The 24,963-nt window shown below is 45.3% G+C and overlaps 1 protein-coding gene across 1 annotated transcript; it reads right to left on the bottom strand.

Annotated features, from left to right (window-relative positions):
- Nucleotides 1-1,152: 1,152 nt before the first annotated feature.
- LOC115074201 (40S ribosomal protein S10) lies at nucleotides 1,153-22,293 on the bottom strand. Its single transcript, XM_029573450.1, has 6 exons — nucleotides 22,141-22,293; nucleotides 18,754-18,903; nucleotides 9,681-9,852; nucleotides 4,124-4,201; nucleotides 3,237-3,292; nucleotides 1,153-1,721 (listed from the first exon to the last, which is right to left on the bottom strand). Exons 2-6 carry the CDS (start codon nucleotides 18,901-18,903, stop codon nucleotides 1,680-1,682), a joined length of 498 nt encoding a protein of 165 aa, XP_029429310.1. The 5' UTR covers nucleotides 22,141-22,293; the 3' UTR covers nucleotides 1,153-1,679.
- Nucleotides 22,294-24,963: the final 2,670 nt, after the last annotated feature.

The raw sequence follows: 24,963 nt of genomic DNA, 5'->3' as shown, positions 1-24,963 counted from the left end.
GCAATCTTTCACAATTTACTTACGGGCATTAATGCAGCTACTTACATTAAATTTTAAAATGAGTTAATATGCAACGGTATGCTAAGCAGTTTGTTTAAATGTAATACATTTTATGGTAATTAGCATCACTGAACATGCAATTCACTGAAAACTTTAGTAAATCATATAGTGGCTGTGCTGCTAATACACAGATTAATGCATATATTTAACAGTTTGCTAAATAGGCCCCTTAAGTCTGGGACCAAAAAATGGAGCTGCTAAAACTAAAGACACATCTGCTGTTATCACAAGTACCTGGGTCCAAACAAAAACAGGCCAAGCAGATGATTTCCTTCGCTTGCTTTTACTTATTGTAAAACCAGCAACTATGGAACCCGTGCACCTGAAAAGGCAGAGCCCACGTCTACCCCCTCTCCTTTCCAACTGATGGCCAAAAGCACAAACCCTACATTCAACAAAAAGGAAAGGAGGATACTGAAAAGGGAAGAGAATTGAGAATTTATAGGGAAGAGTACAGAAGCCTTCAAGAATATGCAAGAAAGAAAAAGGGAGAATACAGAATGAAAAGACTAAAACAAGTGAAAATGTCAAAATATACAGAACAAAGTCAAGTGATCCCCACACATTCAATTTCTGCAAATGGGATTTAAAAAAAACCCGAACAAACCACCTAAGTTATCCTTGAAATCAAAGGAAACTAACTGTTCTGCATCTATGATATTCTAAATGCTACACACATACTCCACATTGCCCAAGGCTGTGCACACAGGCCTGAATGATAAGGATGATGCTGTCCCCTCCCCTTCAGGCTGGATCCATACTGTAGGTGTTTGAAGGCGCTGCTCTCTCTGCGCCTGAGGTAATCAGATTTTGGTTATATCCAACTACTGCTGTCTTCGGCAGTTTTGCTTCGGCCTTTTCACAGGCTGGGTGCCTCAGCTACTATTGTAGCCTTTCCAGAGGTCTCTCGTCAGTGGTCCATACTGTACTCACAGTTTAGGGGACAACAGCCATGCCTTGATATTCCCAACCCCAACTTTTTAAAGTTGGGCTGTGGCCAATTTGGATGCATTAGGGCAACAGGATAGATTTCTGTTAACAGAAAGTAAGACCTCCTCCCTACCCCTTTCCTTAAAGAGGCAAAAGCAGAAGTAGGATATTTTCTACATTTTATTATACACAAAATAATGCAATTGCCATGTGTGTCCACGTGAATACATAGAAATAAGATCAAGCAACTTCTAGGCCATACCTGAATATTGGACTAATCAATACATTTGTGGCAAGCTTTGGAGAGTTGTCTCCCTTTATCAGATAAGTGCAGAATGAGTTAGGCAGTGTCATCCCTAATGCACAAAGTACATTTCAGTTTATCCTACAATCGGGCCTGTGGTTGGGTTTGTTTTCAGAGCTGTACAGTTAAAAGGATGGTGCTTGGGGCAAATGAACTCACATCCACTTTAAACTTTACACCTTGGGGGAGAAGTCACCCTACCATGCCCCCCTTACAAGCAAACTGAAATGTCACCCCCCGTTTATTCTCCACTGGCCTGATGAAGGGAGCGGCGCTATCAAAAGCTTCTCACAAATGTGCTATTAATCCAGTATAAAAAGGTAGCATGTACAGTGCGTGTTGACCTTTATTTCTACATATTATATGCAAGTGAGTCCAAGCAGCTTTACTGTGGTGGCTGTCCACGTCCACGGCCAAAGCCTCCTCTCTGCAAAAAGAAGAGAAGAGAACATTGGAGCTATGCAATGCGTCCAGCAGGCCTGTCCTTTGCATGGGAAAGGGAGAGAGGAATGGCATGAAGTGATGTGGCCTTGTAGCCCCACCCCCAGCACAACCATTTCGCATTGGTGGCAAGCAAGTTCACTTCCTTTCCCCTCCTGGCCTGCAATTGCTGTCTATGCTCAAGTGCATCGGCAGGCCGGAAGCTGCAATATAGCATGCGAGCAGCAGTTGAAAGGACCCCCCCCCTCTCTCATTCTGAATAGAGAGGGGGCCTGTCCTGCCAATTCGCCATGGGTCCTGCAAGCCACTAAAGAGGAGCCCTGATGCTCAGAGCCCATCTGGAGAGCAGCTCTATGCAGCAGGACGTCTCGCTTCACCTGTTTGGAATTCAACATTGTCTTTAAGTTATCACAAACTAAAGGATACTACTACTAACTTTGAAAGTGTCAGTAGACACAGAAACATATTAAAAAAGAGCTTACCGTTTAGTCAAGACAAATAAGAGTCTGTGGGAAATGCATATATTGTGCAGAAGTCTTCAGGACTTAAAATCAACACTGGATTCAAATGTCTGTTCTTTTGGATGTACAAACTGAACAAGAAACTGCTGTGCCCTGACATTTTACCTCCCCTCGCCCTTTTACTTTCATTTGAGCTCTCTGGTTGCCCGGTGCATGCTCGGCAGAATTACTGCACATCTTAGTAAATTGCAGTCGTGGTTTCTAGCTTTCCAGTAGCACTGGGGCTTTATCTATAAGAATTTGATCCAATGATGGCATTTCCCCAGGCACAGTTTGGTAGAAATACATTTTAAGTTATCCCTGTCAGTTTTTAAACAGTCAAGAGACAGATTTGCAATGGCGCACTAATTTTGGAGTACGGTTGGTGAAAACTAAAAAGTTAATTAGCCTGGCTGGCTAGCACTCTATGAGCCTGTGAAGTAAGCACTGCACTAAAAGCTAGAAAAATGATCAACACACTCGATTAGCCAAGGCCAGCAATTACAGGTACAGCAGGAAGTGGGTGGCAGAGAGCCAGGCCCACATGGAAAATCAATTTATTGACAGAGTAAGTGATAACAGACAAAGTGCTGTGCCACACTTTTTCCTGGGGATTAGTCAGCTTACCAGCCTGATAACCAAAGTAAAAAATGTATATTTATAAAATGAGGCTGACAGGAGATCATGTATCCGCCATATTCAACCTTTTCCAACCTCCTGTCTGACAGCTCCTTTGGGAAGACTAAAAGCATGATCTCAGCAGGGCTTACCACCCACTGGAAGGAACTCTTCTGGGACCTCTATGAATAAATAAAAACGTACCCAGGAGAGTGTCTTCTGGAAGCGCACTGCAGTTTTACCACCCTCTGCAGGGTCAACATTTAATACATTTTATCAAAACACTGCCTTGGAATTCAGCTCCCACGACTAAAAGATTAAGCTGGCAGATAGCCAAGTAATCCCAGTGCTAATGACAGTCTGACACTGTAAGTAGTACTTACAAACTGGAATTCTGTTGCAGATCCAGCACCAGCCTCTGCTTTCTTGTCAGCACCAACTGCAAATCAGAAAGGACAAAATCAATTTACTGCAAATGGCAGGAAACAGCACAGGGACAGTCCATGCCATGAGTCATAGGGATGGTTTCAGACCAGAGTACGAAACGAAAAGCAGCAAGACTCCCACACACTACAATTACAACACAAGGCAGATGACCCCTTAGCTAAGAACCACCACAAATTCTTTTATACCTGTCCCTCTCACAATATTAAGACTTTCAGGAATAAATCTGTGAGGACCCAAACTAAAATAGTTACATACACTCTTCAGATTCTATTTGTAGCATTAACAAAAGTGAGCACCTACGGGTTACATAGCGAGATGCAGAGCAAAGGAGGAAGAAAAGCTACAGCATAAAAAAACTTAGAAGTGCTTCAAAGGGTGAGAAATAACACTTTTTTAAATATTGGTTCTCTCAGGGGTGGAAGACTAGTTCAGTCTCATTTGTTTGCTTGCTTATAAAGGGTAAGGGAAGCACAGACAATATTACTATTAACCAAGTACATCTACATAAACAGGCACAGGGAGATATAGCGACTAGCCCAAAAACCACACCTTCAGTGAGAGATGGGATTTATCAGGAGCTTCCTCTGACTTTGATCCCTGCTCTAGCCACCAAAAAACTTCGGCACCAAGACCAAAGGGAGCAGATACAATACCTTGCAGAAGACTGCAGCAAAAATAATCCCCAAACAAAATATGCAGACAAAATTGACTTTAAAAACCAAAAAGATGAAAGGCAAAAGTTGTCATCTTCCCATGCTACAACTACAGAAGGAAGGTGCAGGTGATGCGAGGGCATCCATTACCCATGCTGTGTCATACTTACGAGGAGCAGTGCTGCGTCTGTAAGTGTCTCTGTCAGCCTCGCCACGGGTGAGACGGGCTGGACGTTCGCCTTCCAAGCCTAAGGGAGAAAAAAAAAAAGTTTGTAACATCAAGCAGCCAAGGAGGTGACACCTCTCAATGGAATATGGAGAACTGATTACTTTCCCTTGTCATTAATGTACAGCTGCTTGAAACTATGTATGAGATACTGAAGAGACAACAGGTCAGTTGAAATACAGGAACTAACTATAGCGCCTTTCATGTTTTGTACAGTGGTTCAAAATGCAGATGTTCTAAGATCTAGTTCTAAAACTCTGCTCTTTATATGACAGATGAGTAGCCAGACACACCAACATCTCTTCTGACAGAATGCAATAAAGAGATATCAATGCCCCATTGAATGCAGTGGATCCAGGAAAGTCAAGAGAGAGGACTGGGTTATTATCATTGCTTATGTTTTTTTATTTTTACTTGTGTTACATTGTATTTTGTGATTACTGCTCATATATATATATAGATATATATTTATATATGTCGCTGTGTTTTATAAGTTTAATCACATTGGGGCCGATGCAATCCCTATGGAACACCTGAACCATCCGAGGATCTTCACCGTCCATGATCGGAACCTCATCTGGATCCTGCATTGGATCCCCCAATGCACCAACAGGATCCTGATCCAGATCCTACATCAGACCCACTAAGGTACTAACTGCATCTGATCCAGATCATCTGTCTCCGCTGAAGAGTCGTCTTCTACCGCGGCCTGAATGAGACCCAAGGCTTGCAGAATCCCTCCAGACTCTGCATGCCCCCGATCCCTAGGCTTTTTAGCCATCCGGGACTTCCTGGGCAAAGGCCTCTTGGACCCTGCTCTCTTTCTGGCCAAATAGGCCTTATGGAGCAGAAGGACAAAATCCACTGAAAAAGGTTCTGGATCCAAAGAAGAAGTGTCCGGGTCTGCGCCCCCCTGCGCTTCTTCCCTTCCCCTGCTACTAGCAGGGTCCTGAGCGTGGGAGAGAAGCTCAGAGGCTCCGCCACAGCAGCCTGACTCCAAGCCTCTGACTCCACCGGGATCTCCAGAGCCAGCCCAGCCAACCTCATGTTCCTGCCACGCCCGGAGGTGTCCCCCCCCCGGAGACACATTCCCTGCAAAATGCGGCTGCATCAAGGAGAGCCCGCTGCAAACCACAGCCGCGACAAACTTTGCCACGCTGAGTGGGAGGCGGCATACTGGAGCGATCAGGCCTAAAAATAGCCCCTGCCGACGCGAGGAGAAAAAGGCACTATCCGGTGCTGAAAACAGGCCCCGGGCACGACCGAGGAATGAATTCTCCCCTCCCCCTCCTCTTACCAAATCCAGCCGCTCAACTGCCTCAGCTCCTGCCTGGAAACAGCTCCCCCCCCCCCCCCCCCAACAACTTAAAACATACAGCTACTCACAAACAGGGCCAGGCCAGGGAAGGGAAGAACATTCAAATACTTCCCTGCTTCAGAAGGAGGCGTCAGTGCCAGGGACCCAAAGGAGGTAAGGGAACCAGGGCCCCTGGCTTTCACCCCCCCCCCAACAAGGGCTGAGTCAGAACAGAGATCTCCAACCCGCTCGCTCTCCCTGCTCAACCCAATGGCCCACGAAAGAACCTAACACCTCGTTCGGGGAGCTGAAATCTAAAAATATATTTTTTTTAAACTCCAGACCGCAGGTTTGCACCTCTACCATCTGCTGGAAACACAAATACCGAGGGGGTGTAGATGGCACTCTCGGTTGTGTAGCAGTGCCTCAAAGTTTTGTTCTCAGCCTCCAACTGCTGGTAGGGTTGCATAAACCCACTTATCTGGAGTGATCCGGGGTACAAACAGGAATGGTAACTTTTCTTGCCAAGTAATTCTCTTTATAAATACATATAAGTACATAAGATTTACCATACTGGGTCAGATCAAAGGTCCATCAAGCCTAGCATCCTGTTTCCATCAATGGCCAATTCAGGTCACAAGTACCTGGCAGGACCCCAGGGGGTAGATAAGATTCCAGGCTGCTTATCCCAGGGATAAGAAGTGAGTTTCTGCAACACCACCTTTTCCTTTTCCTCCAGGAACTTGTACCAAACCTTTTTTTTTTTTTTTTTTAAATGTATTTATTTATTTATTTTTAATTTTGTATACCGAGGTTCTTATAGAGACTACAAATCACTCCGGTTTACATATAACAATAAACTGCCCAACAGAGATAAGGGGCTTTACATAGAACAGTGGCACATATGTAACAATATAACTGGATGACAATATAACATAATGATAATAAATATTATAGATTAACATTGTAATTAATAAAATTATGTAATATAATCTGTATAATTTAACTATTTAACTTGGATATAGTGACATAGTAACCATGCCAGATGTAAATAATAAGATAAAATGAGTTTTTGAATTTTTGAACTTAGATATTGTAAATGCAATAAATTAAATGCAGAACACTAATAGCTTTCACCACACCCTCTGGCAATAAATTCCAGAGCTTAATTATTCGTTGAGTAAAAACATATTTTCCCCTTATTAGTTTTAAATGTATGACTAGTAACTTCATTGTGTGTTTCCTAGTCTTGGCTGCTGCTGCACACTGAGCAGAAGATTTCAATGCATTATCAACGATGACACCTACGTCTTTTTCCTGAATGGTGACTCCTAATGTTGAACCTTGCATTGTGTAGACATAATTTGGGTTTCTCTTCCCTAAGTGCATCACTTTGCACTTGTCCACATTAAATTTAAATTGGCCTTTTGCATGCCCAGTCTCCCAGTTTTGTAAGGTCCTCTTACAACTTTTCATAATCCTCTTGTGATTTAAGAATTTTGAATAATTTGGTGTCATATTCAAAGTTGATCACCTCATTCATTGTCCCTATTTCCAGGTCATTTATATATATATTAAAAAGCAGTGGTCCCAGAACAGATCCCTGGGGCACTCCACTATTCACCTTTCTCTATTGGGAAAATTTACCATTTAGACCTACTTTTAATCAGTTTGCAATCTACAACAGGACACTACCCCCTATCCCATGACTTTTTAATTTCCTAAGTCTCTCATGAGGGACTTTGTCAAATGCTTTCCGGAAATCCAGATATACTGTTATCAACTGGCTCACCTTTATCCACTTGTTTATATGAAAATTATTCCTTACCTGCTAATCTTCATACCTGTAGTACCACAGATCAATCCAGACTGTGGGTTATATCCCCATTCCAGAAGATGGGTGGAGGCAGAGAGAAAAACGGTAGCAGGGCTGCCCTATGGATGCGCTGATACAGTCACATCTGAATTCAAAATGGTTGCTGTTCCTGTGCTCGGCGGGAACGGAGCCGACCCCCCCCCCCCCCCCCCCCCTGAGGTAAGACGAGATGAAGGAGGCATACTTGATCGACTTTCCGCCCTTGAAGAGCCCTCCCTTCAGAGGAGGCATCTTGAACAAATCCCTTAGCGGGAGAGCTGCGTCCCAGGCTCCCTGCAGACGGAGCATCGCGTCCCACGCGGCATGGGGGAAGAAAAACAGCTGACAGAAAAAACCCCCGAAACAGTTCCAGGCAGTCACCGCGAAAAAGAAACTGAGGTAAAGAAATTTTCCCTTAAAGACCACACTGGCTCAATTTATTCTTTTCGCATTTATAAAAAAATGTTATTTATTTTATTTTATTTTTTTTTAAAGTAGCTGAGGAATGTCGCCTCTCAGCCTCCCCAGCCCCAAGGAATGGCGCCTCTCGGGTGAGCCGGTCTTTTGGTAGGGAGAGCGGCTGGACCACCAGCTTGCACCCCTAAGAGCCAGGAACGGAACAAAGCAAAAGAAAACATCTACCTGAGAATAAGAAACCTATTCTCAAGGCCAGGTACAGATGCAAGCTGTAAGGCAGGCAAAATTAGTCTGATAGGCCAACTTAGCCTAACATGTTCTGAGAAACTAAGTTGTTTTGTTTTTTTTTTTAACTTGATCCATTCAAAGGAAAAGAGAGAGAGCGAGAGAGAGAGGGAAAGAAAAGAAAATAATATTCTAACTTTCCCTGAAAAAAGATTTTCAATTTAGGTGGGAACCGCAGGATCAACAACCTTCATCTGCTGGAGACAGAAGAATACTGATGGGATGCAGAGGGTGCTCATGGGTAATTCCGAGCGCCTCACAAGTTTTCTTCTGTCCCCATCTGCTGGAATGGGATATAACCCACAGTCTGGACTGATCCGGGTACATACAGGGAATTTCTCTTGTTTATTTTATTTATTTGTGAAGCAAGACTTCTCTTGCCTAAATCCATGCTGGCTTTGTCCCATTAAACTATGCTTATCTATATGTTCAGCAATTTTGTCCTTTATGATAGTCTCTACCATTTTGCTTGGCGCAGACATCAGACTCACTGGTCTTATCACTCCTTGAACCCTTTTTATATTTGTCATTACACTGGCAACCTTCAGTCTTCAGGTACCATAGACAATTTTAATGATAGTTTACAAATTACTAATAGCAGGTCCACAATTTCATTTTACAGCACTCTTGGGATGTATACCCAGGTCCAGGTGATTTGCTACTCTTTAATTTGTCAATCTGCCCTATTGCACCTTCAGGTATTCAGATTTATTTCAGAATATCATTTCTGGCATGGGTATCTCTTATTTCTTCCTCAGTGAAAGCTGAAGCAAAGAATTCATTTAGTCTCTCTACTACTGTTTTGTCACCCCTTGATCATCTAATAGTACAACTCCCTCGCAGGCTTTTTACTTCACATGTACCTGAAAAAATGTTTATTATGAGTTTTTGCTTCCATGACAAGCTTCTTTACACATTCTCTCTTTGCCTTCCTTATCAATGTTTTGCATTTCACTTGCCTGTGCTTATGCTGTTTCCTTGATTTCTTCATTCGGATCCCTTTTCCAGACAGACATTCATATTTACTTTCCGATGTGACCCTTGACCTGACTGTAGAATTGCTAAAACCTACTATTTATAACTATAGGGAACAGGGATCTGCCCCTTAAAAAACAGAAGGCTGCCACGTTGTGTGGCATAGGAGTCGAGCCAGATTATTTTCCTCAAAGTCTGGGCAAGGAGAACATAATTAGGGCCTCTAACATCTTGGAATCAAGGAGCAAGACGTAAGCGAATGCCTCCTGTCAGTGCAGTGCAACTAATGTACTCGGTAAACTTTACTTACAGAGCTACATTCAACACCAAGCTGTGTTTGCGTGAAACTTTACAGCGGGTTACCACACAACCCTATGCCAAAACTAGTGACTTCTAAAACTGCAGGCATGTGCTGAGCTATGGTATTGGCTATGGAGTGCGCTAAGACTGTGTGTGTTGTAAGAATCCCATTGACCACGTTCCTCCCCAAAAAAAAGGATTCCAACTGTAGTTAGACCCTCAGGAAGAACAGTCAGCAGTGGAAAAATACTCCAAAAAAATGACAGCACGAGGTGCAGCATTTCACTATAGCCTCCCTCTACTTAAGCAAAGCTCCCTGGCTGAACCTGGAGACCCTATGCTTCCCTTGGTGATCTTCTTCAGACTACCTACCTTTGGGCCTAGGTCTGCCAGTCTCCGGGCGGCTCCTGCGCAGGGTGGCTGGTACAATCTCAGGTGGAAGGTGCAGGAAGTCCCGTAGGTACTGAATTCCCTCGTTGGTTAGGTACCAATAGAAATGCCTCCAAGCAAACTGCTCCTTCACATAGCCACGAGACTTCAGAGACTGTATGGAGGAATAGACCAAGAATTCAGCACCTCAAAACCAGTGCAAGGCCCCAGCAAGCATGCAACTGCCTGATGCTCCCCCACCCCAAACCCCTGCTTCTAAAATCTCTTATAATAATTAATGACATAATTTTCCCTACTTTGGTTGCCAGCACACTTTTGAAGCATCAGGCTGTAAATCAGGTTGGAATGCCACTGGATAAAAGGCACTAAAATGGTGCACGTTCTCATCATGTGTTTCATAAGCCAAGAATGGCCAACAGTTTTAAAGTCAGTGCTTTGAGAATCCCTTGATCAACCAACATGAACAACATTGCCCACAGCTCAATGTCTGGTTAATCCAGTTACATGAGTGACTGAAAATTTACATTTTTAGAGCTAAGAAAACATAAAAGCAAGGCAAACACAACAAGAGTTGGCAGTAACAACTGTGCTCTCAGCATTAGTTGTAACCAGGGAATTCCCTGCCAAAGAAACCCATAAAAATGGAAATAAAGGACTTGCTTTCTGTAAATTTCAACAATCTGACATGTCTGAAGGAGAATCCAAATGCATATATAAGAACTCTCATCTCATATTAAAATGGTATCCTCCAAGACCCCCTTTCTGGGATGAAAAGGTAGCTCCGAGTGCATTCTTCTGATGTGAGAATCACAAAGTGGGGCAATTCCAATATCAAGAGAAGAGTTAGCACAGCATCTGACACAGTTCAACACAAATTTTGTGCAAAAGATTAAAAAAAAAATAAAATAAGACAACAAAATCATCTACAGGCTGTTGAGATATCATTATCATTATGTTTTAAAAACTGATATTACTGATTAGTATTTAAGAATTTATGTTGTAGGTCTGATTTATTTTGATCTTATGTTTAAATGTTAAACATATGCTTTCAAAAGTTAGTCTGTAATAAATTTACCATTTACTGATATTACAGCCTCCATACAAAGGCCAAGCAGTGTGTTTTCATTGCAGCAGCAAAGTTTTACTGCATCAGTCATGACTCTGCATTCCCAAGAAAAGGGGACTCTGCAGGTTGTTATACCTTTAATTGATCTAAAATCAGTATCTAAAAGGTGAAGATGTATGAGGTTTTCAGATATCACATCCCCCTGAAAAGAGTTTACAACCTGTTTTCTATCTGCTTCTATCCAATGCATGGATGCTAATGGAAAAATTACTTTGTAGACAGATGGACTTATGACCAATGGAGAAATTACTTACCTGAATTTTGTTTTCCTTAGTGTAGACAGATGGACTCAGGACCAATGGGTATAGTGTACTCCTGATAGCAGTTGGAGACAGATCAGATTTCAATCTGACGTCAGCCCTAGTACATATACCCCTGCAGGAAGTGCAGCTCTTCAGTATTCTCCTCGAAAAGCAATTGTGGATATATGTATGACTGAATAATTTGAATAACTTGATTAACTTTATAACTTGGTTAACTTAATTAATTTGAACTGGTTGAATTGGTTATAGCTGGAGACTGCCAGTGCACTCAACCGAGAAGCGTCAACACCCGGCAGGATGGGTGTTCTAGTTGGAGAAAGGCATGGCTTACCCGTGAATCATTCGCTGTCTGTGATGTCACTCGAGGATTCCATGAATAACAGCAGCCAGGGGCGGGATGCCAAGTCCATCTGTCTACACTAAGGAAAACGAAATCAGGTAAGTAATTTCTCCATTTCCTAGCATGTAGCAGATAGACTCAGGACCAATGAGATTAAAAAAGTTACTCCCGAACCGGGTGGGAGGCTGCCCGTGATCCACTTAGTACTGCCCTTGCAAATGCTGTGTCCTCTCGAGCCTGAACATCCAGATGGTAAAACCTGGAGAAGGTGTGTATGGAGGACCATGTCGCCGCCCAACAGATCTCGGCGGGTGACAGCATCTTGGTTTCCACCCAGGACACTGCCTGGGCTCTAGTGGAATGGGCCTTGACTTGTAAAGGCGGTGGCTTGCCTGCTTCTACGTAGGCCTCCTTGATGACTTCTTTGATCCAGCGAGCTATGGTTGCTTGCGAGGCCACTTCCCCTGGTCTCTTCCTGCTGTGAAGGACGAATACATGGTCCATCTTTCGTATGGATTTCGACTTTTCCAGGTATCGGACTAAGAGTCTGCCGACGTTGAGATGACGTAGACTGCGAGCCTCTTCCGAATTCTTATGTTCATCTGGCAATGGTAGTGAGATGGAAGTGAGACACCACTTTGGGGAGGAAAGACGGAACTGTGTGTAACTGGATGGTTCCCGGGGTGAGTCTGAGGAACATCTCCCGGCAGGACAGTGCTTGTAGCTCGGACATACGACGGGCCAAACAGACTGCCAGCAGGAAGGCTGCCTTCATTGTTAATAGTCGGAGAGACAGGCTGCGAAGAGGTCTGAAGGAGGTTCCTGCTAAGAAACCTAGGACCAGGTTGAGGTTCCAAAGAGGCACCAGCCACTTTAGGGGTGGTCGGATCTGCTTGACTCCTTTCAGAAAACGGGAGACATCCGGGTGAGAGGCTATGCTGCCGCTCTCGCTCTTGGTTCCGTAGCATGACAATGCGGCCACCTGTACCTTGATGGAGTTGAGAGACAATCCCTTCTGTATTCTGTTTTGCAGGAATTCCAAAATCGCAGGAATTTTGACTGAGCGTGGTATGATGTCGAGGTCCTCGCACCAGGCATCAAATACTCTCCAAATCCTTATGTATGTTAGGGATGTGGAGAACTTGCGTGCTCGGAGTAGGGTGTCAATTACTGCCCCCGAGTATCCGCTCTTCCCTCAGGCGAGTCCTCTCAACGGCCAGCCCGTAAGAGAGAATAGAGCTGGATCCTTGTGGAGGATCGATCCCTGATGGAGCAGGTCTCTGTGTGGGGGTAGCGGGAGGGGGCTCCCCGTCAGCAGTCTTCGCATGTCTGCATACCATGGTCTTTTTGGCCAGACCGGGGCTACTAGAAGTACTGGTCCCCTGTGGTGTTCTATCTTGTGGATGATTGCGCCCAATAGGGGCCACGGCGGGAAGGTGTATAACAGAGTCTCCTGTGGCCAGGTCTGTACCAGGGTATTGATTCCCTGGGACTGGGGTTCCTGCCTGCGGCTGAAGAAACTGGGCACTTGGGTGTTGGACCGGTTTGCCAGGAGGTCATGTTTGGTGTTCCCCAACGATTTACTATCAGTTGGAATGCTGTGGTTGACAGCCTCCATTCTCCTGGGTCTAGACTTTCTCTGCTGAGGTAATCCGCAGCGACGTTGTCTTTCCCAGCGATGTGGACAGCCAAAATTTCTTGAAGATTCACTTCCGCCCATGACATTAGGGGGGTCTATTTCCAGAGACACCTGTTGGCTTCTGGTTCCTCCCTGCCGGTTGATGTAGGGCACTGTTGTGGCATTGTCCTACATTACTCTGACCGCTTTGTCTCGGAGTCTGTGACCGAACCGTAGGCAGGCTAGTCTGACTGCCCGGGTTTCTAGGCGATTGATGCTCCATCCAGACTCTTCTTTGTTCCATTGCCCTTGGGCGGTTAGCTCCTGGCAGTGTGCTCCCCATCCTCTTAGGCTGGCATCCATGGTGAGCAGGATCCAGGTTGGTGAGGATAGTCTCGTTCCCTGGCTCAGATGGCCTTCTTGTAGCCACCATCGTAGTTGGGCCCGAACTCTGTCCGGGAGCTGAAGACGTACGGTAGTTCTACAGTGGATTCCATTGTGATAGTAGTGAGCGTTGTAGGGGTCTCATGTGAGCTCTTGCCCATGGCACTACTTCCAGTGTGGATGCCATGAGGCCAAGGACTGGTAGGTAGTCCCATGCTGTGGGGCAAAGTTCACTCATCAGGGTTCGTAACTGGGTCATCAGTTTTGATCTACTTGTCTGTGTCAGGATGACCTTGTCTTGTTTGGTGTCGAACTGGACTCCCAAGTATTCTAGAGATTGGGAGGGCTGCAGACAACTTGTTTGTGTTGACCACCCACCCGAGGCTCTCCAGTAGAGGTTGCCTGGTGGCTTTCCTCTGGGGATTCCGCCCTGATCAGCCAATCATCTTGATAAGGGTGTACACGGATTCCTTCCTTCCTCAGTGTTGCTGCCACCACCACTATGATCTTGGTGAATGTCCGAGGTGCAGTGGCTAACCCGAATGGTAGTGCCCGGAACTGGTAGTGACGGTCTAGGATTGAGAAGCGTAGAAAACGCTGATGGCTCTTGATGGATTGGAATGTGTAAGTAGGTTTCCGACAGATCCAGGGATGTAAGGAACGCTCCCGGTTGTATCGCCCTTATTACCGAGCGTAGGGTTTCCATGTGGAAGCGAGGCATCTTCAGGTGACAGTTGACCGCCCTGAGGTCCAGGATGGGCCTGAACGTTCCTTCTTTCTTGGGGACGATAAAATAGATGGAATAATGTCCAGTATTTATTTGTTGTGCGGGCACTGGTGTTATAGCCTCTAAGACTAGCAATCTGGTCAGTGTATCTTCCACTGCCATCTTCTTGGAAGGGTCATGGCAGGGGAATTCCACAAACTTGTCCGGAGGGAGGTGGTGGAAATCCAGGTAATATCCCTCTCGAATGATGGATAGGACCCACTTGTCCGAAGTTATCCCGAACCATCTTTGGTAGAATAGGGTAAATCTGCCCCCTATGGCTTCTTCCTTTGGACGGGTCGGCTGATTTTCATTGTGAGGTGTGGTTGAGGCCTGGGCCAAAGCTGGCTCCCCTTTTGTTGTGCTTGTTCCGAAAGGACTGGCTTTAGCCTGCGGGGCGGGCCGGGCCGCTTGATATGTGCTTCTGTATGGGTTGAAGTGCTGTGATCCTCTGCCCCTGGAAGTTCGGTGGAAGGATCGCTGGTTTCTCTTATTCCTATCCTCCGATAGCCGCGGCAGTGGGGACTCGCCCCATTTGTTGGCTAGTTTCTCTAGTTCGCTTCCGAACAGGCGGGTTCCCTTGAAGGTCTTGTTTTGGAGGATGCGTCGGCCGACCAGTTTCAGAGCTAGAGTTGTCTTCTGGCTGCCACGGCGGATGACACTCCTCTAGCTGCGGTGTGAACCAGATCAGAAGCGGCATCCGCGAGGAATGATACAGTTGGTTCCAGGGTGTCTCCAGGAGTGTTGTTCCTGGTCTGTGATAAGCAGGGGCGTGTCACCACGGCACAGCAGGCTGCGATCTGTAAAGACATAGCGGAGACGTCAAAGGACTGTTTGAGGATGGATTCCAGACATCTGTCTTGAGCATCCTTGAGTGCTGCTCCTCCCTCCACCGGGATAGTAGTGCACTTCGAAACCGCGCAGACCATGGCATCCATTTTCGGACATGCCAGGAGATCTTTGGTGGCTGGGTCCAGAGGGTACATGGCTGCCAGAGCTCGCCCCCCTTTGAACGTAGTTTCCGGGGCATCCCATTCCAGATCGATTAGTTGCTGCACAGCTTGTAATAGTGGGAAATGACGGGAGGTCTGACGGAGTCCCTCTAGTAGGGGGTTCATCTTAGGTTCCCCTGAGGCACTTGTGCCCGGATAGCAAGCTCTTTTAAGCTGTGTGTGACCAGGTCTGAGAGCTCGTCCTTGGTGAAGAAGTGTCTCATGGTTCGGTGGGGCTCTTTCCCCGGAGGGAGTTCTCCTTCCTCCAGGGGTTCTGAATCCTCATCCGAGTTGTCCATGTCCCCAAAGGTGGGGCTTCTGGACGGTGGGATCTCTTCCCTGGGCATAGAGGGTCCCGGGACGTTGAGGTCCTCTGGTGGAGCTTGTGGCCGTATTATAGGAGGCCCCGGTTGCATGTGGACGAAGGTATGCAGACCTTTGAAGAATTCCACCCAGGAGATAGATGCTGGGTCTAGACTACGGGGTGCTGTGTCCCTGGGAAGCCCCGCTTGAGGGGGGTCCCGCTGTGCAATGCAAAGTCCGGCGTACTGTTCGAGAGGCTGGAACCCGGTACTGGCTGGGGAGGGCCATGAGTTGGATCCCCTAGGGCCTCTTCGCACTGTATACATAGGGCCGTGGCCTCCTCATGCTGTGCAGCTCTAATGTGGCATGCTGGGCAAAGGCCCTGAGCCTTGAGTTTCTTTTCCGGTGGTGCCATGGCTTCTGCATGTAAAATATAGTTGTGCGTGTAGGTTTGATGCGAGCTCAGGGAGATGTGCGCCCGGCACAGTAAGCGCGAGGCTACGTGTGTCTGTGCGCACAAGGTATTTGTGCGCACGGCTCGCCTCTGTGCGCGCGGGTCGGGACGGCGACCACGCGGACAATATGGCAACCACCTCGGAGGGTCTCCACGTGGAAGGACCCTCGGATATAACCGGGGTCCAGCCCTGCTAGGGCAGATCAATCCGATGGCACTGGTCCCGGCTGGTGACCTGTGTGACTCCTCAAGCTTCGGAGACTGGAGACTTTTAATTAGATTTCTATCTTACCTTGTCTCGGCGCTTCCCAGTTTCGTTCCGGGCAGTCTCCGGCTGCAGGGGGAGAGGGAAAATACCTTCATTGCCGCGCTCAAGGTTGCACCCGCTGCCTCTCAGCCTCACCTGATGTCGGGGGCTAGGTCCCCACCGAGTGGCGGCCGCTGGACCGGGGCTTACCTCCGAGGGATCGTGGAAATCACCTCAGGAATTCTCAACTGGGGGAGGGACCCAATGGGTGTCACCGCAGGAGAGCGGAGCTCGTCTGTAGAGGTAAGATTTCTTCTTGTTTTGGTAAATATGCACGCTCGCACAGCGTTAGAGTAAGAGTCCCTAACTGCTATGGAGACGAAAAATACTGAAGAGCTGCACTTCCTGCAGGGGTATATGTACTAGGGCTGACGTCAGATTGAAATCTGATCCGTCTCCACCTGCTATCAGGAGTACACTATACCCATTGGTCCTAAGTCCATCTGCTACACGCTAGGAAATAGGTTATGCTCCCCTGCCAGCAGATGGAGACAGAGTCAGATTTCAAACCTGATGTCACCCTAGATACAATGCTGCAGTGACCCCCAGCCCTTCACTATTCTCTTCAAAAGCCACTGTGGACATACTATTGAAAAAACTTGATTTAAAATAAGAGGAAAAACGGATAACCATAACAGTACTCAACCAAACACTAAACCCCAGTAAGAATTCAGATGCCCTGATCTAGGGATTGGATGACTGTTTACCCGTAATCCCTTGGAATAGATATCGATCCACGGGCGAACCCTTAGCACCGTTCTTGGGCAGCCGGGGGCAGGATGCCGAGTCCATCTGTCTACACTAAAGAAAATGAAATTATCAGGTAAGTCATTTCTCCATTTCCTAGCTTGTAGCCAGATGGACTCAGGACCAATGGGATGTACAAAAGCTACTCCCGATCGGGGCAACAGGCTGCCCGTGGTCCGGTTAACACTGCCCTTGCAAAGGCTGAATCCTCTCGGGCCTGTATGTCTGTGGAAAGATACTTTTAAACAGTTAGAAAAAGATCTCTGGAAGACTCTGTACCGCGAATAGACAGCTATAGATCAGAACAGGTTCCAATGATTGATAAGTATAAATCAACATATCACATGTGATTTGAGTGCAGGGATTGTGCTTTCTGTCCGTTTGCGCTTAAAATGTTATGCGCACAAATTTTGGGTGCCTAGGCGGGACATGGCAAGGTGCACGCATAGCCCATGCACCCAGCTTTACCTGTATTCTGCACGTATGTACACGTGCAACGTTATGCACGCAGCATGTGAGCAGAGCCAACGCACCGTGCGTACTGACATTCTATGGAGAGCAATGCGGCACACACACAGAGGCGCGCAAGATGGCGCTGCCGCAGCCAACCACACAATGTCCTGATCAAGCCTAAAGCGGGGCCTAGCCCACCAGGGGGTCCGTTCAACCTGCTTGGAAGCCCACTTCCCCTTGCCCCAACAGGATCAGGAATGATATCGGTACGGGGCACCAAGCAAGGAGACCGGAGGCAGTCTCACTGAAACCCCTCCAAATGTCTCTGAATCGAGAGGTAATTCTCTCTCTCTTTTTTTTTTTATACCTTACCTGGGCTCTGCGCTTACCAGCCGAGTACAGAGATTATCTTCGGCTGCGAGGGGAGAGGCTGTTGGCCGTCACCTCCGTGCTCAGCTTCCTGCACCCGCTGCCTTTCAGCTGCTTAAGCTGCAAAGTCCACATTGGGAACCGGCTACCGGACCAAGGCAGACCTCGGAGGGATCTCGGAAATCGCCTCAGGAATTCTCAACTGGGGGAGGAACCCCTAGGTATTGCCGAAGGAGAGTGAGGCTCAATTTTTTCTCCTTCCAAAAAGTACAGCAATGCCCATAGGGAGAGGTACCTTGGAGAAGTACTGAAGGGCTGAGGTCACTGCAGGGGTCTATCTAGGGTGACATCAGCCTTGAAATCTGACTCCGTCTCCATCTGCTGGCAGGGGAGCACAACCAATTGGTCCTGAGTCCATCTGGCTACACACTAGGAAAATCCAATTTTAACATCTGGTCATAGCCCTGCTTTAAATACAACTCATTTTCACTATAGACAGATTTCAACTGAAAACCAGGAACCCCAGGCTGTGTTTATATGAAAGAAGTCCCATTTTACACTAATTGTAGTTCACAGTGCCATGCTAACCTCACATATCCTGTGATTTCAATGCCAAACATTAGTACCAACTTTGAATAATCAATCACTGCTAAGCCAAAATGTGCACTCACTACCTGGGGAATGCATCTGCATCTTATGTGGATAGTCACAGGAATCAGTGTGACCACAGCAGGAGACCCATCACTCACCATAGGCTGCCACATCCATCTGTCTAACGTCCCATGCCTATGTACAGTCTTTTCTCCTCATCTACTTCATTCAGCTGTCCCCAGACTCCTATTCCACTCTGGCCTTGGGCCTTCTCTCCAGATGTTTCATAATCTCTCTCCTTCTCCCATTCTCTCTTCCTGTCTGTTCCCTGGCACTGCGTACCTGCATGGCCTTCATGACGTGGAGGTTGGGGACATTCTTGTCTGCCAGCTCAGGATGCTTGGGCATGTGCACATCTTTCTTGGCCACCATCACTCCCTCCTTGAAAAGGAGTTCGTAAATGGCAATTCTGTTCTTCTTGGGCATCAACATCTATGTAAAGGATAAAAACTTTTATTACAAAAGCAGAGAGAGAGAGACACACCAGAGAAACTTCAAAAACCAAAACCTGGATTTAAATGGCAATTTTTATCCAACAAGATCCCAGCATATCTCACAAGCAGAGTGCTTCAAACAAATGTAACCATCTTTGCAGTTAAACCATAACAACCTATTCCAGCACCTGCATTATACAATATATTTTGAAAGAAAAGATCAAAATGTTATTCTAACCTAGTTACAGTAGGGCTGGTAAACTGGCATGTCCAAAGTCTGGAATCTAAGAATTTAGTTTCCAAACCCTGACTAATATATTGTATTTTCAATCAACTTCACAATAGCAGCTATTGAGTAAAGTTAGAATCTACCCACCACAAAACCTTTACAAACAGATTTAAACTTAAATCCACAGCCTTCTGGACCAACTACAGAACCAGATATCAAAGACATGGAGCATAAAATAAAATAGGATGCGAGGCAACTACATTCTTTTGCAGAGGAATTGCTGAGCAGTTAGGTATTTAAAGAACTTTTACATGGTGCACAAGAAATAAAATTCTTAGAAACTGGATGCCTGATGTGGGGTCTGCAGCAATATCTGTTAACAATTGCTTTGCATGGCTGATGGGCAGAGAATAAAACTAACCAAGTCTGATTGAGTATTTTCATACAGTGCCCTTGTTATACAACACCTAAACTAAATCTTATCAAAGCATCTGCTACTACTGAAGCAGGAAAGGGGAAAAAAAAAAAAAAAGAAAAATTCATACTGGCTGCACATGAACCAGGATAAAAAGGTGCCTACTCTTAGCTTCAGCACTAGGGCTAATGATAGTGGTAGCAACAGTGCAAACCTTTCAGGTTAAGACAATACTCTGGGTATAGTTATAAACCAGGATGACTCTATTTATGGACCCATTGTAGCAAGAGACAAGATTACAGAACGTAAAAAAAAGCTATAAAAACTGCATGTCCCCTGAAGAGAAAAAGGAAATAATTTACCACTCTTTATGCCACAAATCCTATATTTAAATCAAAAGGGTTTACAATGACAGCATACCAAAAGCTGGAAGAGGAAAACTATGAAAAGCGACAGACATCTTGCTTATTAACGGCCCGATTTTAAATGCCCAGCGTGAGTAAAAAAAAATGGGGTTTACACGTGCGGCCGGGCCGAAGGGGCAACCCGGGGGGGCAGGAGCTGGAGGCGGCCGGATCAGTGGCCATTTGCCGCTGTGCCAGGGGATCAGGATGTAGCAGAGGCCTAACAATAGAAAACTTATATACACGTCATGTTTCCAGGTATAGGGGAGGATGGCTGAGGAAAGGGAGAAAAATTTGAAGAAATTGTGAGGAGAGCAAGATAAATTCATGGGAGGCAATTAAAGGGAGGATTAATATGTATCAGGGTTAAGGGGAGGCTTGCTTAAATAGCCAAGTTTTATGTACTGACTGGTTTATTTTATTGTAACTGTACTTTTTTTTTATTATTGTTGTACTCTATTTTGCATGAGTTTGTTTTCCGCTGAGATCTGTGGATTAGGCCAATCTCCAAACAAAACCAAACACACAGAACTGTATAGATATGAGGCAACCACATTTTGGGAAAAAGACTTTTTAGTTGGTCTAAAATTGGATTTCCATGGTATCCTAGGCATTTGTACACTCACATCTTCCATTTACAATCAGCAAGATTATTTGTTTTAATTTATTTTATTTATTTATTTCGGACTTTTATATACCGACATTCTCAATACAAGTATCGAATCAGGTCGGTTTGCATATAACAAAACTTTCGCACAAAAGGCGTTACATGGAACAGCGTTTCTTAACATATAACGTATAACATATAGCATATAACCTATAACATATGGATATTAATAATAAATTAAATATTACATAGATAATAATAATAGTAACTCGTCAACAGGACGTAGGTAAATGTTCAGCATGTTTATAGAGAGAATAAATATCTAGAAAAAATTAAAATAAATATCTAGAAAAAATTAAAGGGTAGACTAAATTGTGATATGAGGGTACATAGACCATGTTGATGTGCAAAATATGCGAGAAGTGCATGAGTTAAGGAAGACTGATGAATCAGAGAAGAAGTCTTAAACAGGTGAGAAGTTCAGATCTGACGTGGTTGGGTCTTGAAGGGGGTATAGGTGAAACTAGAAGTTTTTAAACAGGAAGTTTAATTATTTACTGTTGGTCAACTAGTTTTATGTCACAGAGGGGTCAAGGCAGCAGAACATTACTCCCTTCGTTCCATAAGGTATGAATAAGGGTAGGCAACTCTGATCCTGGAATGCCACAACCAGGTATAACTTTCAGAATATTCACAATGAATGCACATCACTTAGATCTGCATACAAATCTGTCTAATGCATATTCGTTGTGAGTAGCCTGAAACCTAGACCTGGTTGTGGTACTCCAGGACTGGTGTTACCCATTTCCTGCAGTACACTATGGGAATACCATGATCGATCTGCCACCTTGACCCCTCTGGCAACACAAAACTAGTTGACTAACAATGGAGAATTAAAGGGACAAGGAACTGTCTTCAGCTCATGACCCAGACCTTATGTTTGATCTAAGCCAAAAGGCCAAAGAACGAGTACTATGATCCATCAGTTTGGAGAGGACAATGCATCTTTGAGCCTCTCAGCATCCTCCGTCTGTCCCACACCAGGGCAGGAGGTGCGAGACACGTTTTTCAGAGTTATTCCTAATCCATATACAGTTTACTGAAACAAAGTTACAGTACCACATGGGAAAAATATTAAGGAAAGGTTCTATACCGAGCACCCTGGGGAAAGCCCTGTTCCGCTCTCCCGGGGAAGCGAACATAAAGCGCCTTCTCACAAGGCTCCAGTAATTCCGCACTTACTGCTTCCGGAGCCTAACGGGGTTTTTCTGTTTGGGGTATAACGAGGGTGACAAACTGGGACTCAACGACACGGAAGCTCGGCTCAGCCCCAGCACCCGGAAGGCCCATCCAGGGCAATAATGCCTCACAAACGCCGAGAAAGATACCGCTGTGACCTACTCCCAGTGCGGGGCTGAGGCCTACCCGGTCCAGTCCCCTTCTACAACCCGTCCCACTCGGAAACAGCGTTAGGCAGTACTAAGGGAGAGCACGCCCGTGTCGAGCCACCGTCCGCCAACTCTCCTCCACCTAGGATGGTACCGATACGCGACGGATAGAGCGGCCGGAACCCCGCTCACCTTGGCAACTGTTGCAACAGCAGCAACCCCGGAGCAGAAAAGGAAAGAGCATGCGCAGTACGCTGCGTCTTCCTCATCCGCCCAGGACCCCGCCCAGCTGCCTTCGGCGCGCCTGGTTCTAAATTTGGACACCCAGAAGCGGCCACGGAAAGTATCTGTGCACGGTTTTATGTTGAAACATTGTGTATGGTCTGGAGTGGAAGGAATTGATTAAAAAAAAAAAAAAAAAAGACATTTGCATTAAAAACGTTGGAAGCTTTCATTATTTTCTCATTCAACTATAAAAACCTCAGTTCCTTAATTTGGAGAGGTGGAGTTCTTTTTTTATCCTTCTAATATGTACACTTCAGTTAAACCTCTGATGATATTGATTTGTATGAAATAGTGGGGTTGCCGTGCCAGTTCTCGAGAATACACGGAAACAAAGGTTAACAAAAACAAAAAAAGTATATAAGGTGAAGTTAGTCCAAAAAAAAAAAGATATCACCTTATACATTTCTTGTTCTTTTTATTTGATAACCTTTATTTTCGGATATTGATTTGCAAATGGTTTCATGTTCTGAGATCTCAAACTGCTTACCAGTTGCACACAGTTAGTTACATCTCTATTTGTCTCCAAATTGATCATTTATTTCCATTTTTTCCTTTGTTAATGTGGGGTACCCTTAGATTCCCCACTAAATTAATGTGCCCCTTTAAAACGGGACATATTTTGGTAGTAAGGAGTTGCTGTAATCCATTTGTTTGAGCATAATTGTTGCAGGTTGTCAGAATGGATTATGCTGTGAGAGTATATCTCTATAGTTTTTAAAAGAACCGGATTTTTGGCAAATTTTTGCAAATATTTTAAGTTGTAATACCAGTCTGTATGTGAAGACTTTTATTCAAGTATCAAGAGAATAAGCTTAAGAGTCTAGAAGGTAATCTTATCTCCTGCTTGGGACACACTGGATCTCCCCTTCACAGTGAACACACAGGAGGTTGGTTACATTAATCTAGGCTTCACTAGAGTTAATGTTAGACATCTTGTAGAGATAGGAGCAGGGATTTTTTTTTTTCAGGAGGTACATGCTGGTATTGAGTACAGGCACCTTTTCCTTCTAATACTTGAATTGCCCTGTGATCCTGAAAAAAAGCCCCATATCCCAGAGAAGAAAGCAGTTTTCTATTGAGTGACATTCCTGCTAAGGATGTGCATTTGTCACATCCGTTTCTGTGGGTACGTGCATACCTCACCAACTTTCTAATACACCAGGAAAATGGATAGCATGCATGAATCTTGTTATTAAAAATACATGGATATTCTCTGTTTCCAGCATATACTAGAAAGTCGGCAAGGTTTGCATGTACCCACTGAAATGGATGTGAATGCACATCCCTATGATTTTCATTGTTAACCTAAGTTTAAGCATTTTATCCAAATAGGCTGAAATGTTCATCTTTTGCCCATTTGCGTTTAGGTAAATTTTCAGCAGATTAGGGTCGGCTGAAAATATGCCTAAAGCTAACCAGTTAAAATTGCAGTATTTCTGTGCAAAGCCGCCATTGAATAGTAAAGAAGTTTGGAATGATGTTTATTTTAGAATAGTTTGATAGTTTTATGGATGTATATTTGGAATCCTAATTGAAGTATTCTATGGGATTTTGTGGAATATAAATGTAATAAAGAAATTAATTGGTTATCTTTGCTGCGTATTGGCTCTTTCAGAACTGACCCCATGTTACTATGATTAGCTTGAGAATCCGACGGGTGGATTCTTAGACTTGGGGTGGCCAACTCCCATTTTTGAGAACCCGTAAACAGTTGGATTTTGAGGCAGTCTGCATGCAAATCTCTCTCATGCATATTCATGAGGAATATCCTGAAAACCCGATCAGTTATACTGGAACATAAGGTGTGCCATACTGTGTTAGACCAATATCCATTGAACCCAGCATCCTGTCTCCAACAGTGGCCAGTCTGGGTCACAAGTGCCCGGCAGATCCCAAAAAATAGATCCATTTCTTGGGACTCCCTCCTAGAGATAGCAATGACTTTCCCTAGTCTATCTGACTAATAATGTTTTATAGACTTTTCCTCCAGCAACTTGTTCAAACCTCACTATCGGGACGATTCAGTACAGTGGCCGAGCGCACCGTTATCTCCCATTTGGACGCGCGTTTTCCACGCGCTATTACCCCTTAATAGCGGGTGGAAAATGTACGTCCAACCCCCCTGAAACTAATAGCGCGCTCAACATGCAAATGCATGTTGATGAGCCTATTAGTCCCGCGCGATACAGAAAGTAAAATGTGCAGCCATGCTGCACATTTTACTCTCAGAAATTAATGCCTGCCCAAAGGCAGGAGTTAATTTCGGCCGGCACCGGGCAAGTGTACAGAAAAGCAGAAAAACTGCTTTTCTGTACACCCTCCGACTTAATATCATAGCGCTATTAAGTCGGAGGCCCCAAAAATTAAAAAAATTTAAAAAATCTTTAAAAAAAAAAATCTGCCCGTGGCCCACAGGTTGGAAGACGGACGATCAATTTTGCTGGCGTCCATTTTCCGAACCCGTGGCTGTCAGCGGGTTTGACGACTGATGCCGGTAAAATTAAGTGTCGGCTGTCAAACCCGCTGACAGCTGCCGCTTCTGCCAATAAGGAGGCACTAGGGATTCGCTAGTGTCCCTAGTGTTGCGTTCGTGCCTGTTCTCGCCCTTGCTCCACCCTCTCTACCTTAGTGGCAACTCCCTTTGGGTCTGACGGACAGATGCTGCCGCGGCTTCTCCTCGCTGCTTCTCCCTGGAATCCCCGGGCTGGCCTGACGCTGTGGATCCGCCAT

This window comes from Rhinatrema bivittatum, chromosome 12 (genome assembly GCF_901001135.1).
Source record: "Rhinatrema bivittatum chromosome 12, aRhiBiv1.1, whole genome shotgun sequence".
NCBI classification, from domain to species: domain Eukaryota; kingdom Metazoa; phylum Chordata; class Amphibia; order Gymnophiona; family Rhinatrematidae; genus Rhinatrema; species Rhinatrema bivittatum.
This window is presented reverse-complemented; position numbering and strand designations above follow the sequence as displayed.